The sequence below is a fragment of the Chiroxiphia lanceolata genome, chromosome 3, assembly GCF_009829145.1.
Source record: "Chiroxiphia lanceolata isolate bChiLan1 chromosome 3, bChiLan1.pri, whole genome shotgun sequence".
NCBI lineage: Eukaryota > Metazoa > Chordata > Aves > Passeriformes > Pipridae > Chiroxiphia > Chiroxiphia lanceolata.
In genome coordinates, this window is record NC_045639.1 from 113,540,365 (window position 1) to 113,566,758 (window position 26,394).

General features: G+C 43.7%; 1 protein-coding gene across 8 annotated transcripts in view; it reads right to left on the reverse strand.

Moving 5' to 3' along the window:
- PKHD1 (PKHD1 ciliary IPT domain containing fibrocystin/polyductin) overlaps window positions 1–18,312 on the reverse strand; it is a 258,573-nt gene extending 240,261 nt beyond the window's left edge. For 4 of the 8 annotated variants that reach the window (XR_004356231.1, XR_004356232.1, XM_032683658.1 and 1 more), the window contains exons 1-11: window positions 17,291–17,470; window positions 16,280–16,401; window positions 15,138–15,215; window positions 13,216–13,360; window positions 12,133–12,232; window positions 8,664–8,721; window positions 6,989–7,067; window positions 4,657–4,731; window positions 3,188–3,252; window positions 2,555–2,594; window positions 1,665–1,735 (exon numbers count right to left, since the gene is read on the reverse strand). Coding sequence is in view for 5 of the 8 variants with exons in the window: in XM_032683658.1 (XP_032539549.1) it covers window positions 1,665–1,735; window positions 2,555–2,594; window positions 3,188–3,252; window positions 4,657–4,731; window positions 6,989–7,067; window positions 8,664–8,721; window positions 12,133–12,232; window positions 13,216–13,360; window positions 15,138–15,215; window positions 16,280–16,331 (763 nt within the window). In the remaining 3 variants the exon portion in view is untranslated. Of the gene's footprint in view, window positions 1–43; window positions 155–1,664; window positions 1,736–2,554; window positions 2,595–3,187; window positions 3,253–4,656; window positions 4,732–6,988; window positions 7,068–8,663; window positions 8,722–8,797; window positions 8,860–10,256; window positions 10,347–12,132; window positions 12,233–13,215; window positions 13,361–15,137; window positions 15,216–16,279; window positions 16,402–17,290; window positions 17,471–18,202 lie in introns of those variants that run through there. The other 4 variants (XM_032683659.1, XM_032683660.1, XM_032683661.1 and 1 more) reach the window with 4 other exon arrangements.
- Between the last annotated feature and the right edge of the window lie 8,082 nt (window positions 18,313–26,394).

Sequence of the window (26,394 nt, forward strand, 5' to 3'; positions counted from 1 at the left end):
ACTCACTTCTCAATTTAGCCCATAGGTTTAAATGTTACCACACTTTCCAATCATCTGACATCTCAGTGTCCACTTTACGACCATGAGATTCTTTCAGGATTTTATCTGTTACAGTCATGTCCCTCCACACTGGAAAACTATTTTTCTCTTTGATGACATTTTATCACTTTGGACTCAGATGTCCTAGTTTAACCACCTGGTTGTACTTGTCTAGATCTGAAAAAAAAATAAAAAAGACTAATAAAAACCTGTGAGGGATGCTGATCTATATCTACTTTTTCATTGTTAATTCATCTGTTGCTTAATCTTTGATTTAACAATATTGACTAATGGCTAACACAGTACAGTCTATTGGATATATCTGGCAGATCTTTCTGCTTGTGCTCTTTCCGTAGACAAATTCATACAGAATTATCTAATTTTAATGTGCCTCAAATTGTAAATAAGGACATTAAATTGCCCTCCTTTACAAAGTATTTTCAATTTATGGGTGAAACAAGCAGTATGTTATAAACAATATACAAAACACAGACATGTATTGGCTACATGGGGCTTTTTATATAAAAAAACCTTTTGTTAACTCTTGAACCAAGATTCTCAGATGCAGTCCATAAGGAATTAATGCATTTATTACATCAATTTCAGTGAATTTAATATCAAAAACTTGATGGGACCTTGCTGGGGACCTCTGCAGGTGAACCAAGTGGTCTTTCAGTGGTTTGGGTTGGAAGGGGCATTAAAGATCATTCCAACCCCCTGTCATGGGCAGGAACACCTTCCGCTACACCAGGTTGTTTCAAATCCTGGCCAACCTGGCCTTGGACACTTCCAGGGATGGGGCAGCCACAGTTTCTCTAGGCAACCTGTACCAGGGCCTCACCACCCTCACAGTAAACAATTTTCTCATACAATCAAGTCTAAATCTCTCCTTTTTCAAGTTCAAACCCATTACCCCTTGTCCCATCACTATCTGTCCATGTAATTCTTTAATACTATTTGCATATGACCACAACCTCAAGCAGATGTTCAGTATTTCATTGCCTCCTGCCTACAATAGAGCTGGAAAAGTCACATGTAGGTTATTTTTAATGAGCCTTTTATAAACTAATGATGCAGTAAACCTGCCATTCACCACTTACCCAGTACTCAATTCTTGGAGTGGTTGAACATCATCTCCTTGTTGCTGATGTGCAAGTTATGTCAAGTTCTACATTTCTAAAATCTCAACCCTATCAAACACAGAGTTATTTACAGGGCAGAAGTTTCTGTAGGTGCAACATCTCAAGTCTACAACTGATCTGATAGGAAAAGGAACAACGATAAAGCAACATCATCCCAAGCCATGCCATACTGCTGTTCTGTGGCTGGCTTTCTTAGGTTAGGCTGCTCAAAACAGAGTCAAACATATCCCTGCCCAAGAGGATCACTAAGTCACTGGGAATGTTAGAGGCAGCACATCCCATCTTAGCACATAAATCTGCTTATCTTGAAATTTTTGATCTGCAGCTTTTTGCATAGTCAAACCCATACCAGGGGAGTGGCACTGCAAGATGAGGACACAACAGGATTGCACCCCTGGGAAAAGCAACAGGGAGAAATCCTTTCCTAGACCACGCCAGGACTTCCAGAAGACACTGCAGCAGTGAGGGGGATCATTGTAATACCTGAATGTGTTTGATACAGGAAAAGCTCCTGTTTGGCACTGATGAGCCAGGAACCTTTGTGTACTACTGACCTGCAAGAGAGAGAAAATACCTGAATGATCCTTGACCATTTAAGTTAAAGCAGACCTTCATTTAGCAGAGCTGGCCACTCACTCTCCAGAGGAACAGTGGGACATTTCTACAAGATCCAACAATGCCTTTCACCAACACATTGAGGCATTGACTCACGAGATCCCATTACACGGTTGAAACACTTTAATAAAGTGCTAACACATTGTAAAGTATGTTTTGACACTTTAAGAACCCATTTTCACCTCCTTTTATGGTTAAATTCTTTCCCATTTGGATGAATAATTAAAAGCGAAGTGAAAGTATTTTATTCAGCTTGGTTTAATAGATCAAAAAATGGTTTGGGTTGGAGGAGACCTTAAAGATCTCATTTTGTTCCGACCCCTTGCCATGAGCAGGGACAAATTCCACTACACCAGGTTGCTCCAACCTGTCCTTGGACAATTCCAGGGATGGGGCAGCCACAGGTTCTCTGGTTAACATGTGGCACCACCCTCACAGCCAAGAATTTCTTCCCAATATCCAACTTGAACCCCCCCTCCTCCAGCTTAAAGCCATTCTCCCTTTTCCAAGATAACATGTCTTATGCTTTGAATGCTGAAGGTAAAGTATCAAAACACCAAAATGTAAATACTCTGGGGAGAAACATTGTCCCTTTTCATTCCCAATCTGACAATCATTTTCTCAAGAAAACAAAACCTCATTTCTAAGCAATGAAACACATCATTCAGTAAAAACATCATTTGCTTAATCTGGACGGCAAGGCATCTGTATCCCCATGCAAAACCAGAGAAAAAGGGAGAAAAGATTCTTTTACTCACTTTCCTTTGTTAAACACTGAGAAGCTGATGTTGTGGGACCCTGGAGGAGAGAAAAGTATAACATGCTTTATGGCAAAAATTGAAGTGCATCCTACCAAACCTTGCCCAGGTGTCGTGGGCCCAATTCTCATCTTCCTTACAGCAGTAAGGAAAGTGTATTTCATATATTTAACTCAGAATATCTTCCCCAAACAAGAAGCTTGCTGCTCAAAGCCTCCACAAGAAATTAGAAGCTTCTTCAGAACGCTTGGAAGTGAGGACAAATGAATGGGATCCAACCTGCTACCAGAGAGAAAATACAGGGGATCACCCAATTTATTCCTCTAACAAAGCAGTAAAGGGAAAGTCCACCACAGATAAGAAGGATTATAGCAGTAAACTGAGCAAGGACCCCAAATCACACTATTGCTGTCAGCAGTGTCCACATCACACCATGGTTTCACTTCATGTTCTCCCAGGCTGTGCAGAGGACAGAAACCACAGAAGTGGCTGTGTTGAAGGCTGGTAAACCCTGATTTGAAGCTGCTTTTGTGGGCTCAGCCCTGAGCCATATTCTTTGGAGGCAGAACAGAAACTATCCTCTGGAGCTGCAGGAATGACAGAAACCCACGATTTTTACCCCTTTTCACCAACCTATGTGGTTTCCTTCCACCCGGCACTGCAGGGTCCCCAGTCCATCCTCTGCCCAAATGGGATAACTGTGGAGAGACAAAGGACTTTACTGAGTCTTGGGAGCTAAAAGAGCAAAATGCAGGGAGAATCATCTAAACAATAGGTGTGTAAGACCACATCTTCTAAGACAGTCCTACTTGACTCCATTTAAAAACAAAGGAGAGAAATTAGTGAGATGGAAGAGGAACAACCCATCTTCCCACTGATGATTGAGAGTTCAGCAGATTAGGAGTGTGTCTCCCAGCAGCACAGTGCTCCATCTTGGCCCCCTTAAACCTATTCCCAGAATCTGAGCCTGTTGGTGACCTTCAGAATCCCCATTTGAAATAAAAAGCTGGGCAGGGACAAGTGTGGGCACGGGGTAGAATGAACAGGAGGACAAAAGCACTGCCCCTCTACTTGCTCCTCTACCTGTCCCTAATGTGTAAGAAGGAGCAGGTAGCAATTAAACCAGATACAAAGGCATTACATCAGCCTTCAGGAGTCGTGGAATGTTGGACATACCATTATCAATTCACATTTTCATTTAAGTTCTCCTCTTGGGAGCCAGGAAGAATTTTACACTGCGATAAGGGGATCCAGTGAGGACCCCAGGAACCTTAGGACAGACTTCCGTGAGAGCAGGTTTTTCCCCTGGTTCCCTGTTAAAGTACCCTCCTCCTTTTCCAGGGCTCACAAGCACTATAAGAAGTGCATCACTCATAAAAGAAACACTGCTGCAGAGCCCATGGTTTTGTCCACAATAAACAGAGTGCAAGATCCAGCAGCCTAAAGGGTCTCGTGCAACTTACAGAAGACAAGAGTATATGAATTCTCCCTGGAAGCATCCAAGATCAGGTTGGATGGGGTTTGGATTAACCTGGGATAGAGGAAGGTGTCCCTGCCCATGGCAGGGGCTTGAAACTAGATTATCTTTCAGGTTCCTTCCAACCTAAACCATTCTGTGATCCTATTAATACCAAATAATAAACAGTGCTGGGACCCAGGCACCAGAGCCTGTCTGTCCATGCTGTTAAATCCCAAGAGCTACTCACCAAATTTAGGCTCAGATTAGCTAATCCACCTTTAAAATTAGTGCCTATATAGACTGAAGACAATGCATTGACCAGGGTCAATAGGTAGCTTGGAAATGGCTACTTTGGTTTGGAGCTTAGAGAGTTGAACAGAACAGATGTGGCCAGGGCAAGGGGTGTCATCTCCAGGCCAGAGAACAGCCCCTGGTCCTGCCAGGCTGTGGCTGGAGCCACAGAGAAACAGCAGCCCTCACCCACCCCATCACAGATCCTCTGGGCAGCTCTCCAGGGTCTCTCTCCACCTCAAGCCAAAGCAGAAGAGTTTCTCCAAAAGCCATGAATTAATTTATTTTTTTTGTGCACAAGCTGTGCTGCGCCCTTGCACCGAGATAAACAAAAAATAAATGAAGAACTGACATGCTTCCAGCTTGTCTGTCAGCAAAAGAGCAGAGACTGGTCCATCCATCTCCTTCTGCTGTAAGGGTAGCTGGCCTGGGCAAAAAATAAACAGGAGAAATGAGACATAAAGCAACGTGGAGCTCCACAAATGAAAACCTGATCCTGTTAAAATCAGCAGCCAACATTTTCAAGTAGGACGGGAACTTCCCCTCACTTTTACACAGCATTTATTAATCTTTTATCTCTTCACCTGCAAAGTGTATTTCCCAAAAGTGGGCGGGCTCTGGCACTGCCCCGGGGGCCGCGCGCCGCCGGACGGGGAGAGAACTGCGACACCCAAATACTGCAAGAACTGCACCTCTGTAAAGATCATGAGTGGCAGGAACATCTTGGAGACAGCTCTGAATGACCTGATAGCTCCTCCCTGTAGGCAAGGCTGAGCTCCAAGGGGGCTATACTCACCCTTACCTTCCAGAAGAAGCAGGCAGCATCCCTTACAGTAAGTAATTCAAGATGTAGCTCAGCTATTTCTTTATTTCTTTGAGTAAAAACACTACAATCTCTACCAGGAATCACCCAAGCTCCTAATAGCAAATTTAAATATCCCCACCTTAAAGAACCAATATGGAACAACTTCAACTGAAGAGGAGGAATCAGGCAGGAAGAATAAACTCAGAGTAATTAGCAGTATAAGCAAAGGTTGGTAGTTCTTTGAGAATGAAGAGGCAATCATGGGAAATATGTAATTAAAACCTGTTATGCAAGCACTCTGTGATGACCCATCCTTCAGAGTGTGGTTTTCTATGACCAATGCTTCAGAGTGCAGTTTTATGAGGTTTAAACAGAAGACTTTTCTTTTATTAATACAGGTGGCCGATAGTGAGAACCTTTCCTTTTAAGGAAGACTATAAAAAAAATTCAGTGCTGCCAAACGTATGTTCATCATCTCTGGACCATTGCATCCCATACAAAGCATGGAAAAGGGGGCAGAACACCCTTGAAAGTATAAAAACCATTCTCTTTTTTTTGCTCCAAATCCCAAATCAGCGTGACTGAAGGACAGACTGCTCTGGTCAAGTCCAAGTCCCCACCTGGTACATATTTCCTAACACACCAAAAATGGGCAAATTATTCATGTGAAGCTCTAAAGGGAACCTGTCTGGAATGCTGAGATTTTGAGGCCATTTCCTTTTGGTGAGGTTAAGCTGTAAATGAGTAATCCAGTAGTGGAGTGTGAGGCACGTCCAGCCTGCAGTCACACAGAACAGCCTTTCTTCCCACTGAGCAAAGGTTTCACCAAAGGCAGGTAAAACAATAATTACTGTCAAACAAAGGATGCTGATGTGCAGCAGTGCAGGGCTGAGAAATGGGTGCAGCTGATATGGCAGGAATCTGCACTGGAGTTTCATTCATGCTGGCAGAGAATTTAATTAATTAGCAAGGGACATTTTCATTCAGCTTGAGAAGTCATTAAAAAGTATCCAGTGGTTAAGTATCTGCTGCTGCAATTAAAATTTCTAACTAGTGGGAATACACACCTTTCCTGGATTCTGAAATGGTCCTGAAAATGCCAGCACAGTGACTATGGGTTAATAGTTTTTCTATAAAATACTCACCTGGGCTTAGTTCTTCACTGCCACTGACACAAATGCAAGGAAATAATAAATTAGTACTTGATAACATATCCATATGGAAATAGATACATATGGAAATAGATATGATATGCATCAGGACAGTGTTGATGCTCACTTTGGATTGGCTGTTCTTAAAGGGCTGTTGCCCTGAAGTGAGTTTCTTAAATCTATTTACTTTTCTCTGTTACATGTGATCATAGAACAAAAAAAAAAACAACCAGAAATCAAACCTTTGAAAACAAGGAAATACCCAGAGAGGGTTTAAAGCAATGAAAAACAAAGCCTTTTGTCTCAAAATACTTCTCCTTTATCTTCTGTCTCACTAGAGCATCTGCTTCAAACTAATAGTTTTTTCTAAAAAATGCAAATGGAAAGGGAAAATTTATTTAACTTTTCGATCCTGACATTATTTTAATTAGTTAAATTTTAATTTGCTAGCCAAAATAAAATCTACAGCAACCAGCTGCAATTACAGTACAATTCACACTGAGCTGTGATTGACTGTGCTGCCAGTAAACAAACCAACCAGCTTAATGGACCAGTTGCAATTAGATTAACAAAGTTTGCTGGAGCCCAACTCATGAGCTGCAATAAACCACAAAGGAAGTAAATGGCAATTCTGGGCCAACTGGTTGCAATTTATTGCTGTCGAGGAGGCTGATGGAAGAAATGCCAATTTACAGGGACTGGGGCAGACATTGCCTGTAGATAATTACCCATCAATATAATCCATGTTGAAGTCGAAGGTCTCATATCTTCCAGCGATTGTCTTCCCATAAATCTGTATTAAATTTCCTGTTTAAAAAGGAAATGGAAATTGAAAAGAGCCTTTTAAAAGCAGAGAACTTATTTGCAGATTCTGCGAGCTGAGCAAGAGGAATCCTCGGTCTTTGTGAATTTTACAGAGATGCCTACGCTGATGACTACTCTCAGCTTCTACCATGGCTCAAGAGACTTCAGACTTATTCACTTTTCCCACCAAAAAAAAGTCCATTCCCAATTTTTTGGCAGGTCTCCTGTATTTGCACTGAAAAGACATTGTCCTCAACTCCTTTGTTAACTAAACACCACATTCTAACCCAATTCCACTGTAGAACCTCAGGAGACAATCAAATTTACATCACTTGTACATTACACAGGGTGAAAGTCTAAAGAAGGAGCTCAGCATATCTGTGGCCAGTTGAATCACTCCCAACACTCCACTGACCACACTGTGGGAGAGCTTCATTCAGTCACCTGCACAGGGGTGTCTTACATCAGTTGAGACACCCTATCAAACACCTTTGGGAATAGATATTAGGAAGAAATTCTCCCCTGAGAGGGTGGGGAGGCCCTGGGACAAGTTGCCCAGAGAAGCTCTGGCTGCCCCATCCCTGGGAATGTCCAAGGCCAGGTTGGACGAGGCTTGGAGCAACCTGGGATAGTGGAAGGTGTCCCTGCCCATAACTGGGGGTTGGAATGAGACCTGCATTAAGGCCCTTTCCAATCCAATTCTGTCTGATCCTGTCCTTCCACTATGGCTCCAGAAGGGAATGGCTTCCTAGTCCTGCCTCCCCCTGCTCCATGCAGGTCCTTCATGTGCCAAGACACCTGAAATAGCACTAGACAGTGTTGTTCTCATGCTCTTCACTGACCACACTGAGAGGTCAAACATCCAGCTAACAGACAGAAATCTCCATGAAGACACTCTAAAGCAGGGCATGAGAATCTATAGCTGAACTACACCTGAAAATAATTGGAAATAAGGGATTGGTTTAGATTTAGGAGCATCTCTGTGATCTCATCATGCAAGTGTCTCTCTACATTCTTAAGAGACCAAAATGTTTTGATTAATCTTTACTTTGGACATTGAACTTTCCATTTTCTCTAAAGAAATCTGAAAATATAAAAATTAATAGAAATAGGGAAAAAAACCCTTCTATATGCCAATTAATTGTTCAGACCAAAACCATTGAATGTCTTCTCACAAAACTTTTAGGTGTGATCTAAAGCCCCATTAACCAACAGGTCTGTATGGTGTCGCAATATGAACACCTAACAGACAATTCTTCTTAAAACTACTCCTAAATAAACAGTGTATGATGACTCAAGAGTTGGGATGGATTAGATTTATCAATCTACAGAACAACATCATTCTACTCAGGCAGAGTTGGGCTACAGGAGCCAAGTACCAAATAACTTGGTCACTGCTTGTTCGCCACTTTCGTACCCAGTGCTGCAGACTCTCCCCCCTCAGACAAACCCATTTTCCTGTCCAGAATGAGTTTAGACATTAAAATCTGGTGGTGCCCATTTTATTCCCAGCAAGACAGACCTCTCCTAAGGAGAAAGACAGTATGGAACATCAAATAATAGTTTAAGTGGGCTCCAGCATAAGGAAAGATCCCATACCTGGGATGCCAGATGGTGGATTGATTTGGTAAACCACAGGTGTCTGCTCAGCAGAGAACTGCAAAGAAAAATTTGTAGTTAAATGGAAGTTATTTTCAGTGCATTGCAACACGATCTGATGGTACATTACTCACAACACAGCTGGCATCTGCATTTCAGAGACCCCCACTTCAGATCTGATCTTTGAAGCAGAGTCCTGCTCCAGGAAGGGAGTAAGGAGAAATATTCCCTTCTTACCTCACCTCCATTCAGGGTATGCGTTACTGCTATTTTTACATCCTCTTTTGTGCCCAAATTGCCCACCCCAGCTTCAGTCAATGCCAGAAGACACACTTTAATACACTACAAAGTTTCCAAGCCATACTTTATCTAAAGTTAAAACCTGCATTTTATCCTGCATTACGGTACCATTTTTCTTCCCAAGAGTATATACTTCGAAAGTATTTCTTTATCACAGAAGTTAAATACTTCAGCCACCCTTTAGCAATTTTTTTTGGTACCCTAAAGCAGTGGAGCAGTGAAAGAGCTTGTATTGGCCCATCTTAACGTAGTGTAGTACAACAGATATGTCTTTGGGAAAGAACTACCTTGGACTCTGAGGGAAAAAAGCCCTGAAGATTGAGTCCAACCATTAATCTAACACTGCCAAATCCACTAAACCATGTTCCCAAGTACCACATCTACGCATCTTTTAAATCCCTCCAGGAATGGTGACTCCCCAACTTCCCTGATGTTTGACAATCATTTCGGGTAAGAAATTTTCCTTAATATCCAATTTAAGCCTCCCCTGGTGCAACTTGAGGCAATTTCCTTGTCCTGTGTCTTGTAAATTGGGAGAGGAGGCCAAACCCCACCTGGCTCCAATCTCCTTTCAGGGAGTTGTAGAGAGTGAGAAGGTTCCCCCTGAGCCTCCTTTTCTCCAGGCTAAGTTCCCTCAGTCACTCATCATCAGACTTGTGCTCCAGGTCCTTCCATTGTCCTTTTTTTTTGGATATGTTCATCTATGATCCCTGGCACTTACAGATGCTGCTGACAACCCAATAAATAGCAGAACAAACCTGATTTGCTAAATCAAATCTAAGACACCATTGCATTATTGTGGGTTTTTTCCAAGCTTTCCTTAAACCATTCCCTTTCAGAGCTCAATCTCTGCCTTCTCTCCTCCTCATGGTCATGTTAAAAATGAATGAGTAGCCACCAACTCCCTCCAGCAATGGCCACTTCTGGGAAGCAAAGGCAACATTGCATCATACCCCATGCTAGAGATGATGTGGAAAAAGAAGCCAAAACCAGCATGAAACTGGGGTCACTGGCTGACACAAGTCTTTTGAGCTGCTCAGACTTGTTGCTGCCTGCAGCGGCCTTTTTCAGCCTAATGTGGAGGCAAAATTAATTTTTAATTCTCATAGCTCCCAGGTCCCGGTCCCAAAACAAAGAGACACACTGTGTTTTATTTAGCTTGGAATGTGCCTCATTAACAGCATCCCCTGGTGATTTTTCATCAACTCTCTAAGCCAGCTGAAACACCCAATGACTCTTCAGCTTTAATGTACAATTTTCTGAAAACACTGGGCTCTCCTGCTCGATACTCACAGTCAACTCAGAGGTGGGATGTGACTTTCAAACACAACAGGTCTCATCCCAAAACACACAATCATGGTTAAGGATTCTGTCCTGTGTGAGATCATGGAATGGTTTGGGTTGGAAGGGACCTTAAAGATTATCTCATTCCAACCCCCAGCCATGGGCAGGGACACCTTCCACTATCCCACGTTGCTCAGAGCCCCAATCTAACCTGGCCTTGAACACTTCCAGGGATGGGGTAGCCACAGCTTCTCTGGGCAACCTGTGCCAGGGCCTCACCACCCTCGCAGCCAAGAAGTTCTTCCTCATATCTAATCTAAACCTATGTTCTTTCAGTTTGAACCCATTCCCCTTGTTCTGTCTCTAACACGCCCCTGTAAATAGTCTTTCTCCATCTTTCTTGTAGGTTCCCTCCAGGTACTGGGAGGCCACAATTAGGTCACCCCAGAGCCTTCTCTTTTCCATGTTGAACAATCCAAATTCTCTTAGCCTTTCCTCAATGCAGAGGTGTCCCATTCCTCTGATCATCTTGGCAGCCTCCTCTGGACTCACTCCAACAGGTCGATGTCCTTCCTGTACTGGGGGCCCCAGATTTTGACACCATTGTCATAAACTAATCTAATATCACCATACTCCAAAACCTCCTTAGACAGTGTGTTTTGACACTGTGAACCAAAGGGGAAATCCCAGTTGGAGGAGGAGCAACAGATATGAAATCACAACTGAGGTCTGAGCTCTCCAAATCATGCTCATCTTAGGTGGAGAGCTGTCCTAGATGTGAAGAGATTTCCATTCCTGGAACCAGCTGTACCCATGGTCACCTGTCAGTGGCCATCCTGCAGCTTGCAGAGGAACATCAAAAGTTGCCAGCACTGGGTCTTCTGACACAACAGGATCTTCTAAATGTATGGCTTAAGGACAGAGATAAATTAACCTAGACCCAGATTTTTCATTCAGAAAGGTCTCTCAGGTGACCTGGTCTACCCAGTGCCACTGATGAGTACCTCGATGCATCAAGTTTTAAAGGACAAAAGGAGATCCCAGCTTCTTGTCTTGACATGCAACCAGATCTACAGCATATGAGAGAGAAGAGAAGAGAATCATGACCAGCACTTTAAGGGAAGTGACTCTAATTTTAAAGGAGAAACCCGAAGACAGGTTTAGAAATTTGTGTTGAAGCACAAACTCTGCACATAGACAGCGTGGTCCAGATATGCATTACTGGCCATAAGGGATGTAGCTCAGAGAGCTTACTCTAATCTCACGAGGCCCCACCTGGAGTACCACATCAAACTCTGGGACCCTAACATAAGGAGGATGTGGAGCTGCTGGAGCAAATCCAGAGGAGGTCATGAAAATGCTCCAAGGGCTGGAGCCCCTTTGTTCTGGAGACAGGCTGGGAGAGCTGGGGGTGTTCAGTCTGGAGAAGAGGAAGATCCATGGAGACTTTAGAGCCCCTTCCAGTACCTAAAGGGGTTCCAAGAGAGGTGGAGAGGGACTTCAAACAAAGGCCTGGAGTGACAGGATATGGAAGAATGGCTTCAAACTGAAAAAAAAGGTAAATTTAGACTAGATGTAAACAAGAAATTTTTTACTGTGAAGGTGGTGAGACCCTGGCACAGGTTGCCCAGAGAAGCTGTGGCTGTCCCATCCCTGGAAGTGTTCAAGGCCAGGTTGGAGGATACTTGAAGCAACCTGGTCTAGTGGAAGGTGGCCCTGCCCATGGCAGGAATGATCATTAAAGATGATCTTTAATGTCCCTTCTAACATTAATCATTCTATGATTTAATTATTTGAATATATTCCCTGTGACACAATGTCTACAGTTGGACTCCCTCCAATACCTTGAATCCTTTATCATCACTTCTATGTGATTGGTGATTACCTTGAAAGAATAATTCTCTTTCTCCAGCCCAGTCAGGTTGTTAATCACACATCCTTTAAAGATCACCTCCACGTAGTACAAACCCTCCTGGGGTGAAGATCTAGGTGGAAGAGAATGTGTTATATTGTATTACTTTTATAGACTTTGTGTTAATTTTTCAGGAAATGTGAGGTCCTTCACAGGGACTCCATTCCTACCAGACCCAATGGGGCTTCAATAGAGCAAAGCTAATTTATACTGTCAACCCAAACTTCACACATGTGAACCCAAACTCTAAAACAACAATTTAAAAGAAATGTGGAGTCACAGCAAGAAATCACAGTTAAGTGCAGAAGGTGACAGGACCATATCAGAACTCTACCCAAATTATATGTTAATGCAAAACACAAACATGTTCATCAGACACGCACGAACGATAATTGGTATTCATTAGTAATGAAATGACCCAGGGCTGCCTGGATCTGCAGGGCATCTTGATCCTGGTCGGTAAATTAATGCTGCATCCTTAATGCACACAGTTTCTCAGCACAGTTAATTCTCAGAATTAACTCCCAGCCAAATTACAGCAGCAAGAGATGAATGAGCCCCATTAGGGTCCCTCCTACAGCCTCCAGATACCCCAGTCTTCCAGTCAAGCAACCCTTTTCTAAAGTTATGACAGGACAGAAAACAGGCACCTTGGACTGCCCAGCTGATGCTTGAAACCATATTTATTTCTTGCTCTACTCATAACCTCTCCCTATGATCTTAAATAGGCTGAGGATACCAAAAACCAGTAAAATCTCCACCAGGATTTTCTTAGTTGTTTTGCATCTGAGAATTAGATATCTACAAACCTTTGAAGGTCTGAGTCTGGACTGTCCCAGAAGCCTCAACGAGACCCTCATGCTAAATAGCCTCATGCTTTATTAAGCTGAAACAAGAGTAAATGCAGCACAGCTTAGGAGATGCTCAGGTGTGGGCACTGTAGGACAAAAAGGAATTCTTTCAACTCCTAAACTGCCTGTACAGACACTGAAAGAAAATGAGGATCCTACCAGACAAACATCAAGGTCTCACCCACAGTACAGTCATGGATCATACCTTGTTCTGCATCTTATAGTGGGTAAGTCAAAATACAGAGGAGAGACATCACAGAGCAGCCTGGGCAGGTCTGGATTCACCAGGGACACCTCCAGCTGGGACATACTGGCTGGAGAGACAGATTCTATCTTGTGGGAGGCTGAGCCTAAGTAATAAAGTCAATCAGAAGAGCTCTGTGAGGACAGGATCACTCCCATTAAAACACATGATAAATATTTTTCAATATTCAACCCAGCTTCTCTAGGAATAAAGTTTAGAGCCCTTGATCAGGCTTTTTAAAATCACGCTTGTGTGATTTTATGTTGTTGTGGTTTAACCCCAGCCAAGAGCTCAGCCCCACACAGCCACTCCCTCTCCTTCCCCCCTGATGGGACAAGGGAGAAAATTGGAAGGGTAGAAGTGAGAAAAGTCATGGGTTGAGGTAAAAACAGTTTAATAATTAAAAAGAAAAAATAATAAATCGTAAGGAAAAGAAAAAAGTAACAAAGAGAGAAGAAAATAAATCCCAAAATGACAATTAATGTAAATGAAGACAATTGCTCACCACAAACTGACCAATGCCCAAATAGTCAGTCCCTGATGTTCAGAAAGTTTCATCTGAGCATGAACCACGTTTAACTTTTGTAGCATAATAGAACAAAACAAGAAATGCCGAAGGCTCACTCACAACTCTCCCTTTGCACCAGATGGTTCCCAGTCCACAGACTCACTTTAAATGGCAACAGTGGTTTCATAGTTTGCAGCAAACTATACATTTCCTCATAGTTCCAGGAAGGTTTTTCCCCTTCTCCCAAGGCCTGTCTGTTTCCCCCCAACAAAAAAAAACAAACTCTGCTTGAACTGATTTCCCAACTCTGCCTTCACACAGTGCTGTTGGGGAAACATCTCCCTTGAATCATTTACTTGGAAAAGACCTTTAAGATCATTGAGTTCAACTGTTCCCCCAGTGCTGCCAAGTCTAGCACTAAAACATGTCCTCAAGTGCCGCATCCACACATCTTTTAAAACCCCCTGATGACTCTGCCCCTGCCCTGAGCAGCCAGTGCCAGGGCTTAACAACCCTTTCCATGAAGAAAATTTCCTAATATCCATTATAAATCTCCTCTGGCACAACTCGAGGCCCTTTCCTCTTGTCCTGTCCTTGTCACCTGGGAGAAGAAGATCTACACCCTGTGCTTCAACCTCCTTTCAGGGAGTTGTAAAGACCTGAACTTCCTTTCTTCCCTCTGTTTCATCATCTCTCTGGGAATGCACGATATTCAGACAAGAAGTCTAACACCATTCATTGTAGTTATAAATGACTGAGAGTCAGAATTTGAGCAGCTAAACCAAATATACAGTCAGTTAAAGGACCAACTTTCCTCCCAATGAATCAATATTCATCACTGTGGAAAAATCAAGCCTAGTTGATTTTGGGCCCAAATGAGTATGACTTCTCAATTTCTGAGATTTATATTCAGAACTCATGTTATCATTAGTGTTTTTAAAGCTCCAGCACTACAGGACTTATGAAGGGAGGAGATTTTCAGCTCTTCTTCAAAAAAAAGGATGTCTGGGGAGAAATTACTAGCTCCGCATCGCAAAAACAAGGTAAAAAATGTTTCTTCTGTTGCTTAGGAAAAACTCTTCAGCCATAGTTTATGAAGTGATAATTTCAAGCTGATTTCATGTTATGAGTGTCACAGCCCACGGCTCTGTTGCTTATGGTTTGTCACTCCAGCCACTAATCTCACAATGGAACTGATTCTCTGTTACTTTTACACCCCTGGAAGTGTTCAAGGCCAGGTTGGAGCAACCTGGTCTAGTGGAAGGTGTCTCTGCCCATGGCAGGGGTTTGGAACGAGACGAGATTTAAGGACCCTTCCAAACCAAACTGTTATGATTGTATTTTGACATACACTTCCTAGGAATTTAAAACTCACCATCCAAAGGAATGGTAATCCAGGTTCCTCCAGCAACACTGCCCTCCTGGGGCTTGATGAGTGATCCCGTGGCTGCCACTGCAAAAACAACCCATCAGGCTGAAGTGTCATGCAAACATCCAAAATACCTTGTTCAGCATTACAGACACTGGTCTGAGAGCTGTCCTCCTGTAATTCCACCCTTCTTCTCATTTCTTCTTCTCAGGCATCCAAATTAGTCATATTGCCCATCTTTTATCCCTCCAGCCATCTCCCCCATTGGATAGTCCTGCTTCCCCTCAGTGGGGTTTTAGTGCCTTCAGGACTTGGTTCACCAAGCTGCAACTCGAGCCTCCTGTCCTCCTCAAGAATTAAAATAAAGATGATGTTTACTAATCCAGTTCTCAAAGAAATGTGTTTGCTGACTTCTGTGCACTAGGCTGCCCACAAAATATAACCTCTTCTGGCTCCACAACAGCCTGTCCAACTCTTTTTTTCTGAAGTCCTCAGGAAAGACATACAGGCCTGGAAAGAAACTCCTGCTTCATGGTATTAAGTCTCCTATAACTTGCTATGGTCATGTCTTTCATAAAGGCATCAAATTCCTGAGATAATTTAGGACTTATTTTTGGTACCCTCATTCTCTGAAGCTAAGAGATGAACCAGTGGCTGGCTTTTTTTTTTGTAGCCACTGATCAGAGTTTTCCAGAAATCGTTTTACAGGGATATCTAGTTTGCTGATTAAATTTTAGGGGGTTTCCAGCTTCTTAGGTCTGTCTGGATGCAATCTCAAACATCACTATTGGTAACTGAAGCCCAGTATGGACACCCTTGTATCATGAGCCCTTAATATCAACATGTAAACAGTGGTATATGTATCATCAAGTGAATCAAAACCAATAGGTACGATATGAACTCAGGTAGAACACAGAAAATTAAAAATTAATTAAAAAATCTACACTGGCTATGGAAATAATGCCACGAAAAAAACTGATAAGGTGGACAATGTCTGGTATGCTGCATATATCCCATAATATTCAACAGCTTTTAGAGATGCTTATCCATGTCAGGATGCAGTTAGTCTGTATCTAATCTATTGGCACTGGATTTTTCTGGTGTTTTATGACCAGGGTGGTTGGAAACACCACCTCTCCATCACCCACCTGCCAAGAATATCAGCCCAGTGCTCAGAAAGGATGTTCTCCAGGGGTTCATCTTGAATACTGAATGGAGAAATCAAGAGAGTCTGGCTCCAGAATCATGGCTTGGGGCCTTAGGACCTTCCCTGTATTGTTAAAACAAACCTCACATGAATTCTTTCTTCACGGTGCAAAACTGTGGGAGCAACAGCTGTGAATTTTTCTAATAATTAAACAAAATAAACATTTGAGTACTTGTAGACTAGGTCTTACTTGCTATCATAGCCAGACACATCCCACATTCCCTTTGTAAAGTCCATATCAGGAGCTGTTCTACCACTTAAAGACAGACCATCAAATTCTGCTGTCCTCATCCTGAGTTTTGTACTAGTATGGAAAAAAAATTGGGTGAATTGATTTAGCCACATTTTTATATAACAAAACTATTCGGGTTGGAAGAAACATTAAAGATCATTTCATTCCAATGTCCCTGCCATGGGTAGGGACATCTTCCACTAGACCAGGTTGCTCCAAGCCCATCTGACCTGGCCTTGAACACTCCCAGGGATGGGGCATACTTTTCCTCTATTACTATTATCATAAACATAGTTTTAAGATAATCCATATAACACACATCACAATCATGAAATCTCAGACAAAAAAAATCTCTTCAGAGCTGCTGGGTAAGAGTAGGGCTGCACAGGGATGAGCAGTGGAAGAAGGGTGGGATGGTACCTTAGAAAAGATACAACAGGAGAGTGACACTCTTGGAGGTGAGATTTGGGTAGAAGCTTACATTAGAGCTATGAGAAAAAAACTGCCACCATAAAGCAACTCCCAAACTTCTATTATTATACCAGAAGACCTACTGTAACTACTCTCACTATATTTCCTGCATATTTTAACATCCTGCAATGGTCAGGGTCCAGAGCCCTGACGCAAGTGAATGTTGCATTTCAAAGCAAGTACACAAAATATCATTTATAGTTAATTTTATTTTATTATTCTTTTATGTCTTTTGCTGGTATTAGTTACCTTAATCAATTTGTTCTTCTTCCATTCCTCCGATGAATGAAGGGCAGTAGCTCCAGTGTCAGCACAACTGCTCCATCCCTTTCATGCCAGCTCTACCACAATTTTTGGGCCGAGGTTGTGTTACACACTTGGTTCAGTGCTGAAACCCACCAGACAAGTTTCTCAAAAGGCTCAAATCCCGTCACAGACAGCTCAGAGCCCTCCACTGAGTGTGCTTAATCATTAACCTAAGCTGTTTGCTGCTATTAACTGTTTTGTTCCAAAACTGTAATTACCATAACAAGAATAATCTGGAATTGTTCTTCCATTGGTGCATGACTAGATCCTCCAATAGGAGGACAGTGAATCCATTTTATCCTCTTTTTTTCCTGCAATGTGACATAAAAACTATTGGAATTGTTTCTTGATATACCAATATTCAGTCTAGGACTGATTTCCACAGCAAGTGGACTTCAAGGTTCCCTTATATATTCTTAATTCATTTTTTCCATGGCATTCCCAACACTGTTGGCATTTGGTTGGAACGCCCAAAGGGTGTTTAGATCCCTTACCACGTCTCAAGTACCTACACTCCCCTGCAGATCCTGTACCATCCACTGTGGAAAAGAGGGCAGTAGACTTACACAGGGTTATCTCTCATCCCAGCGAGAGACTGGGCTGCAGGGTAGACCCAACTCAGCCCACCTCAGACACTGAATAGTATCTCTACTCCCACCTCTGCACTCCTCTGTTTGAAACCCAGATGGATTTTGTTGGGGTCACCAGATGGGTTGCTGAGCCCCTGCGCTTCCATGGATGCCTTCATGGAAGTTTCCACTGAAATTGGGAGGAAGCTCTCAAACCCCACAGCATAACTGAAGTTTAATGAGTTACCATGAACCAAACAACAGTAGTACATATTCATCCTCTTACCTCATCCCCAAAGAGAGGTGAAACAGGATTGCTTGTTCTTCCTCAACCTTGATTCAGAGACACAGTGGCACGAAGTCACGGGCAATCAACCCCCAGTTGCTCTGGAGCTCTGCCCAGCAGTGGAACCAGTTGTGTGTGGTTTATTCTTAGGCCAAGCCCCAATGTCTCGGCCACATTTGGCCAATGATTACAGGAACCCAATGCAAGTTAACCCCATCCTACTCAGTAACCTACACTCAGTTTACTTATTAACTGGGATTACAGAGGAAACATGGTGAGAAGAAAGAGTGAACTTGAGGGAATTCTCAAACAAAAAGGTAGTGCCAAAGAAGAGACAGTTCAAAGATGACAAGTTAAGCACAGCAGAGAAAGCCAGATGCTGGTAACAGGGTCCACTGACAGAACTAAATGAGAGGATGGACCAGGTCCAGGATCCCTCTGGGGTAACCTTTCAGGAGCAAGAGGAGACAAGGCTGGAGGCTCAACTTCAACATGGGCCCATGATCCAGCTAGAAGGCAGGATTGAGCATAAGGCTGAGGACCAGTATTCCTGTAACACAGCTCAGGGAGGGAGGGAGCACCGACCCACAGCTGAGGTTAAATAGGTCTGCTGATCCATGGACAGAGTATGGATGGGGGTCCCAGGTGAGGCTGATCAGGGCTATTATGGCTCATTGCTGCTCTCAGTGCCCTGACACTGCTACTTCCAACATACTCTGTCACTCAGACTCTCTGGGTCATTGTCAGCAACAAAAATGAGTTACCACCTCTGAAATTCTTTATAGCACTTTGTGATCCAATCCTAAGGAAATGTTTTATCAAGGAAAAAAAATCAACAAAATGTCCAAGGTTAACAGCTCTGAAGGATTTGGCTTGGATGAGGCATTGATTCTTTCCAGAAAGTCCCAGATTAGGTAAAACAAGGCATACAATATTCCCTGAAGGAGATGAAACTCCTGAAAAAAAAGAAAAGAAAGAGGAAGGATTGTGAAAAACTTTTCCTAATAACCAGAAACACATGCCCAAAATTCAGACCAGAAGAGGAATGGTCGAGTCACATAGGAGTCTTGTTACATGACATACAAATCCTCTCCCACAACAGATGACACTGTTTAGGGATATAACACACCAAAGAGGAAAGCAGCACATTTTAATGAAGAAGTGCATGTTTGGATATATGTGCAAGCCATTTTTTTCCTGCTGAAATTAAGTTCTGCTCAAAAACGTCACCCCTGGTTTTGTTTGTTTGTAGTTACTCATTTAGGGTTTGTAGGTGTTGGGTGTATGAGTGGAAATGGCCTTATGGACAGGCTCGGCATCAGGAATCTGAGAAACATTCCTGCATTGCAACCAGAAAGACAGAGAGAAAAAGCAGGAGGGGTGAGCAGTGGCTTTTTGTCACTAGATGGAAGTATGGAGCCATCGAAGACCTGTCTGCTCCTTGAAACACAACGCAAGGGTGGGCAAGCTGCCTCTGCTCTGCCTACCACAGGTCCAGGACCGTGTTCCCCTGCACTTGAGGGAAAGGCCAGGAACAAGCAGACAGCACAGGAAAAGGAGATGTGGGACCTATGCCCAGCTGTTTCACTCACTGACACATGATTTGGGCTAAACAACTTCTTCTTCAAGGCATCTGTGTGTAAGGTGAGGATGGCAGGGCAATGCCCATGAGGTCTTTTGCAGGGCATGTGCTCCCAAAGGGAAGCAGCATGGAAAGACTCATTTTCCCCAGGACTTGCAGCATTTCTGGGATGGAAGATCCTTGCAGGAGCCTAGTGAGGGGTCCCCTCATGCTCCCCCCAGCCATCGCACAGAGGCCACCTCGCGAGAGGAATGTGGCAGTTGTTGGACACCACATGGCACCTCCAGCTGAACAGCTGAGGGGAGGATAATGTGGGATAAGGCAAGGTTTAACAATTCTGTCTGCAACCTCTTGGGAGCTCCCCTCGAGGGAACAATGTGGGAATGCCGCCTGTGCTCACAATTCCTGCACCTAGACCTGTAAGGAGAGCACAAAGCACCCCAGGGGAAAGCCAACCTAATGGGGCTCATGCTTGGACCGTAGAATGACAGCATCATAGAATCACATCACGGTTTGGGTTGGAAGGGACCTTAAAGCTCATCTGTTCCAGCCTCCCTGCCATGGGCAGGGATGTCACTCCCTAGATCAGGTTGCTAAGTGACCAGGGCTATGTGACTGATGGCTTTGACCACCCGGTGACCAGCAACATAGTGCTTCTCTTGAATATGGCTTTGGATAAGCAGCTTCTCCTCCAATGCAAGGTGTGCTGTACTGGATACACAGTGGGGAAAAACAGCTTGAAACTGCTTGAAATTAGTGACTCAGTCCAGACACAGGGCTTAGAGAAAGATCTCTGCTTTCCAGCTTGGCATTGTCATAAAATCATGGAATGTTTCAGGCTGGAAGAGACCTTAAAGACCATCTCGTTCCAACCCCCTGCCATAGGCAGGGACACCTGCCACTAGACCAGGTTGATCCAAGCCCCATCCAACCTGACCTTGGACACTTCCAGGGATGGGGCAGCCACAGCTTCTCTGGGCCTCCTGTGCCAGGGAATTGTTCCCTCACAGGGGAACAATTTCTTCCTAATATCTAGTCTAAATCTAACCTCTTTCAGTTTAAAACCATTATCCCTTGTCCTGGAAGTCTGGGTTACCAGTGGACATGTAGCCTGGAAGTGTTACATGACCCTGCAATGGCCATGGCACTCCATGCAGAGCTCTCACAGCTGCTCTTTCCTTCTATTCACACTTCACCTTTTGTGTATTGACAACCACTTCCCAGTAATCAAGGTCACAGAGAAGGTGTTAAGAAGCTGGGCTGATTAAGAATAAATCCTGGGGTTTGATGTCTCTTTTCTCGAGAAGCTCATTATACACCAGCAAGCAGGGTGCTGAGGTGAGATTTCCAAGGGAACCAAGGGCATTGGGAAACCCTCCCCTGATCAAATTTCCCTCTGAATCCCAGTCTTCCTCCTGCTGGCCCTCAGAATTTGGCTGGGTGAAGCACCCATGGGATGATGAGTTGAGATAGTGCAGTATGCTAAGCAGGGATCTGGCATCTATCAATCAAAATTATCCCCTGGGCATCCACAGGGGTTGGGTTTTATAAAGTATAATCAGGATCCAATGCTCTCCACGGTCCACGTAAATCCCTCTCACTGCTATTGAGTCCCACCATGCAGGGTGGATTTCACCTACTGCCTTCCCACTTTCCACAGCCCTGAGCATCCTTCCAACAGGACCAGCACCACAGCCTTAAATCTCTGCCCTCACCAAGCCCTCAGGTGTGGTCCCAGGTTTGATGAAACAGGATCAGCTGCCCACTGTGGTGAGATCCATGCCGCTTCCATGCTGGTCCTAGCCACAGGAGGAGCACTGAGATAAGCTGGCTTGAGATTTTAGGTTCATCTTGTAAAATGACAGACAAAAAAACCCCATCTTTCCTTCTGAGTCTCAATTCACTAATCAATTATGTCTGAGTGCTCTCAGGTGAGGCAGAAAGGGATGAGCAGAGAGATTTCAGAAGTGGTGTTTTGTTTTACCACATCCAATTCCTCATTGAACACCTTAACATAGACATCTGAGTATGAGAAAGCCAATACAGCTTGTTCATGATCATTTCCAAATCAGGAGAAGAAAGAGCCCCTGGTAAGTCAGGAATCACAGAATCACAGAATGGTTTGGGTTGGAAGGGATCTTAAAGATTATCCAGTTCCAAACTCCTGCCAAGGGCACGGACACCTTCCATTAGAGCAGGTTGCTCCAAGCCCCTTCCAGCCTGGCCTTGAACACTTCCAGGGATGGGGAGTCCACAACCTCTCTGGGCAGGAATGGCACTCAGAACTCTTCTTCTCTCTGGTGTTTTAGACATCAGGCCATGATCTTCCCAGCTGAGCTGCTCCCTATCCTGCCATGATTTACAGAAGAAGGGATAGTGAAGTCAGGGAATCGAAACATAAATACTTCATGAGCTGATTGAGGGAAGATGATAAGAAATTCACAAAAGGGTATTTAAACTCAACTAAGAAGTTGAAAAGTAAAAAGCATTATTATTCAGGCATCACCAATATCTTCAAATTTCCCTTTATTACTATTCCTTTACACTATAAAAAAGTATTTTCTTTCCTGAATTCTTAACATTCATATTATAAACTTTTTTTTCAGATTTTAAAACCTTTTATTACCACTACTTCTACTTACATTTGCAGCCCATAACCAAGCTGCCTTACTTGCCTGGCTCATTTTTCTATCTGATTTGCAACAGATTCAGCTCTTTCCTTTGAGAGGAAAAATGCTGGTGCCTCCAGGAGCCTTCCTGCCTGTCTTTCCTGGGTCACTTTTCAGCATGATAAAACCTTGTTGAACTTGTTCCCCATAGTTACTTTCGCTGCATTTTAAACAGGCACTGAACTTCTTTAAATGCTAAATTTATTGCCAGTGCAGCTGCTTTAATGACAGGTTTGAGGCTTCTTTGGTTTCAAGGTTGAGTGTGTTTGGCTCACATCCCCTGTGGTCGTGGAGGGGATACGTCCCCCGGCTGCCTGCCCGTGGCAGATGCTGGAGCCTGGGGATGCACATGAGGCAAATGGGTGAGGAAAAACCAGCACCTTGCAAGGGATTTGTCTGCTGCAGCTTTGGTCTTCTGCCAGCCACTCAGAGGATACTCCTCTGCTCTCTTGGGGTCTGCAAAATACACAGGATGGCCACGGAAAACAGCGGTTGTGGCTGACTCCCAGACCTGTCATAGAATCATTAAGGCTGGAAAAGACATTCAAGAGCATTGAGTCCAGCCTTTGACCAAACACCCCCATGCCCACTGAGCCATACCACAGAATGCCATGTCTACTCATTTTTTGAACACTTCCAGGGGTGGTGACTCCACCACTTCACTGGGCTGCCCATTCCAGTGCTTAACCACTCTTTCAGTAAAGAAATTTTTCCTAATAACCAACGTGAACCCCCTCGTGGTACAATTTGAGGTCATTTCCCCTTGTCATAGAATTATAGAATGGTTAGGGTTGCAAAAAGACTTTAAATGTCATATAATTCCAACCTCCAAGTCCTGTCACTTGCTACCTCGAAGAGGAAACCAGCCCCCATCCAGCTACAACCTCCTTTCAGGTAGTTGTAGAAAGCAGTAAGGTCCCCCTGAGACTCCTTTTCTCCAGGTTAAATGAAGCTGCCAAGTATAGAAATCATTCTAAATCAAAAATACAGCCACGAGGGAAAAAAAACCCAACTTAAAATAAAGCTGGCTGCATTTGCATTGTGAAAAACATCCTAGTATTGAGGTTTTTCCCAGAGATTTTCCTCTGCTGGGCTGCTCACAGACACCATCTCATTCACACTTCCCAGCAGGCAGGGCTCTGTTTTGGTGTGATGAACCATCACTCCTTCAGTCTCTGTGCTACAGGGCTTCTTATCATGCCGAGAAATGGTATCCAAGAAAAGCTACAGCTCTGTAACCACACAACATCAGAGAGTGTCTAGTCCCAAAAAATCTTTCCGTTTAAATAGTGACAAAGCAATACACAATCTGACATGGCTGTGGGAAAAGATGCCTGCTGCAGATTTTGCAAACTAAGTGACAACATCCCCAGTGGAAATCTGCACAGCTTGGACCACAAACCCCAGAGGAAATGTGGAAAGATAAAATCAAGAGGTGTCAGTTTGGATGGAAGAAATCTCTCAGGGACATCTAGGCAGGCACTGCTGCAGAGTGAACCTTGGCATTTGCTTAAACAAACAGCTGGTAGAGGATTGGGTTTCGGAATCAAACTGCAACCCAGCACCTACCGAGCTTCATCCATCATTAGTCTTTCATTAGGAAACTTGTTCTTGGCCTGGTCCCCAGTTCTCTGAGAAGTGATTCAGGCAAAAGCCAGCCCCGCTGCGTCCAGCAGCCTCTTTTCTTACACCCATCCCTACCCTTGTGGCAAAGCAGATGCCCACTTGCTTCTCATTTTAATACAAAATTCCTTCTGTTCGATGAGTTTTCATTGTAAAAGCTGCCACTGCCCCATCCCCTCCATCCACCCCTGCTCCCCACGTCTAAGCAGGGGGAACAGGTGGGACAGCTGACCCTGGTGAATGAAAGGAGAGCACAGTTTTGCTCCCTTCACCCCTTTCTCACAGCCTACCCTGCTGTCAGTGATCCCCCCAGCCCCTGGGGACGGGGGATTTGTGTGTATTAGTCACATGAAAGAGAAGAGCCTGCAGCAGGCTGCTCCAGGCTGCTCCTGTGCTTTGCTTCACCCTCCAAGTGAGGGGATGGCTTGCCATTGTATTCCTCAGGGCTGGAATCAAATTGCACCTCTTTTTTTTATTATTTGCACAAATTGGCTTCTGTGTAAGATGTGCTACAGCTCTAAAAGAAAGGAAAGAAAGGAAAGAAAGGAAAGAAAGGAAAGAAAGGAAGAAAGAAAGAAAGAAAGAAAGAAAGAAAGAAAGAAAGAAAGAAAGAAAGAAAGAAAGAAAGAAAGAAAGAAAGAAAGAAAGAAAGAAAGAAAGAAAGAAAGAAAGAAAGAAAGAAAGAAAGAAAGAAAGAAAGAAAGAAAGAAAGAAAGGAAGGAAGGAAGGAAGGGAAAAAGAACAGTTTACAAAGATCCCAGCTGCGCATGGAAATGTGTAAAGCCAGATACTTGATATGAGATCTTTTTCCATCTTCAAATCCCTGGAGTGAGAGTTGGTCTCATTTACCTTGTGTGAAGCTCCACAGTTTGTCATCACACAGAGGGTTCAAGCAAACCATTAATGGTCTCCCTCTGTCCAAACTATATTAATCTGATGTCACACACACCAGACTCCCAGAGGGACCTCGCTAAGGTGGACTCACACTCATCTCCTGATCAGTGAACCACATCTTGGGGATGTTGTTCTTCTCTCAGGACTGAAAGCCATGAACTCATGGAAGTCACACAGATGAACACCAAAGCTACTACACAAAGAGAAAGCAATGGAATGGAAGCCAACAGAATGCTTTGAGTTGGAAGGGACCTTAAATATCATCTTGTTCAACCCCCCCTGCCATGGGCAGGGACACCTTCCACTATCCCAGGTTGCTCCAAGCCCCATCCAAACCTGTCCTTGAACACTTCCAAACATGGGGAGTCCACAACCTCTCTGGAAACCCTGTTCCAGGGCCTCACCACACTCACAGGGAAGAATTTCTTCCTAATATCTCATCTAAACCTGCCCTCCTTCAGCTTAAGGCCATTCCCTCTTTTCCTACCACTACATGTCCCTTCTAAATGTAGATTCCTAAATAGCCTCAAGGCTGTTCTGTATTGCCAAGGTCAAGGAATAGGTTTCACCATAGGCCTGATTAACCTTGGTTTTTATGGACACACTGATCACCTACCCTCATACCAGCAGGTAGGAGCAGTATTTTCACCTCTCTCAGTTACCTCTGGTTGTTGGAAGTCACAAAGCCCCACACTAGCTCAGTTACACTGGGAGCAAACAGTTTTTTTCCATCCAGCAACAGAAAAGTCTTTTTCTCAAGTATTTAAGGTGCTTGCATATCTCTCAGTGTATCTCGAGGTGCTTGTACACATGAGTTCTGTTTATGTTGTTCCCATAACCATCTTCTGGCAGAAAAATTACTCACAGAAAGCAGAGGGAAAGATTCAGACCCAGCAGGATGAAACAACCATATCTTTATGTGGATGGGACACTAAAAAAAAAAAAAACCACCAAAAAAAACCCCAAAAACAAAAACAAAAAAAAAAAAACCACACCTGACTGTTGACACAAGTATCCTGATCATTGGTACAAGTTTGGGACAGATGTGGTGACCACATCTCACTTTTCTCCTCAGTGAAGGTGTCAGTGGTGTTACAGGGTTCATTTGAGAGCTCCTGATGGGTTCGTCATTGTCCAACACACTGCTACTACTGGTGCTTTGAGTCTTAATTTGTTTTCTCACTCAAAACAACTTCTTTCACGTTTCCTTCTCCTTTTCTTCTTATGTTCAGGGGGTTTTCATAAACTAGATGAATCAGGCAAGAAGCCACTTCCTACCCAGTCTTAAAAAAAAATAAACTTCTGTTAGACCACAGGAAGATTTTTTTCCCCCAGCTTTTCAGGACTGCCAGAGATCTGAAAAACCGGTTATTCCTCTAGTCAAGATATCCTCTGCCTGCTCCTGCACAGACCCACTGACTCAG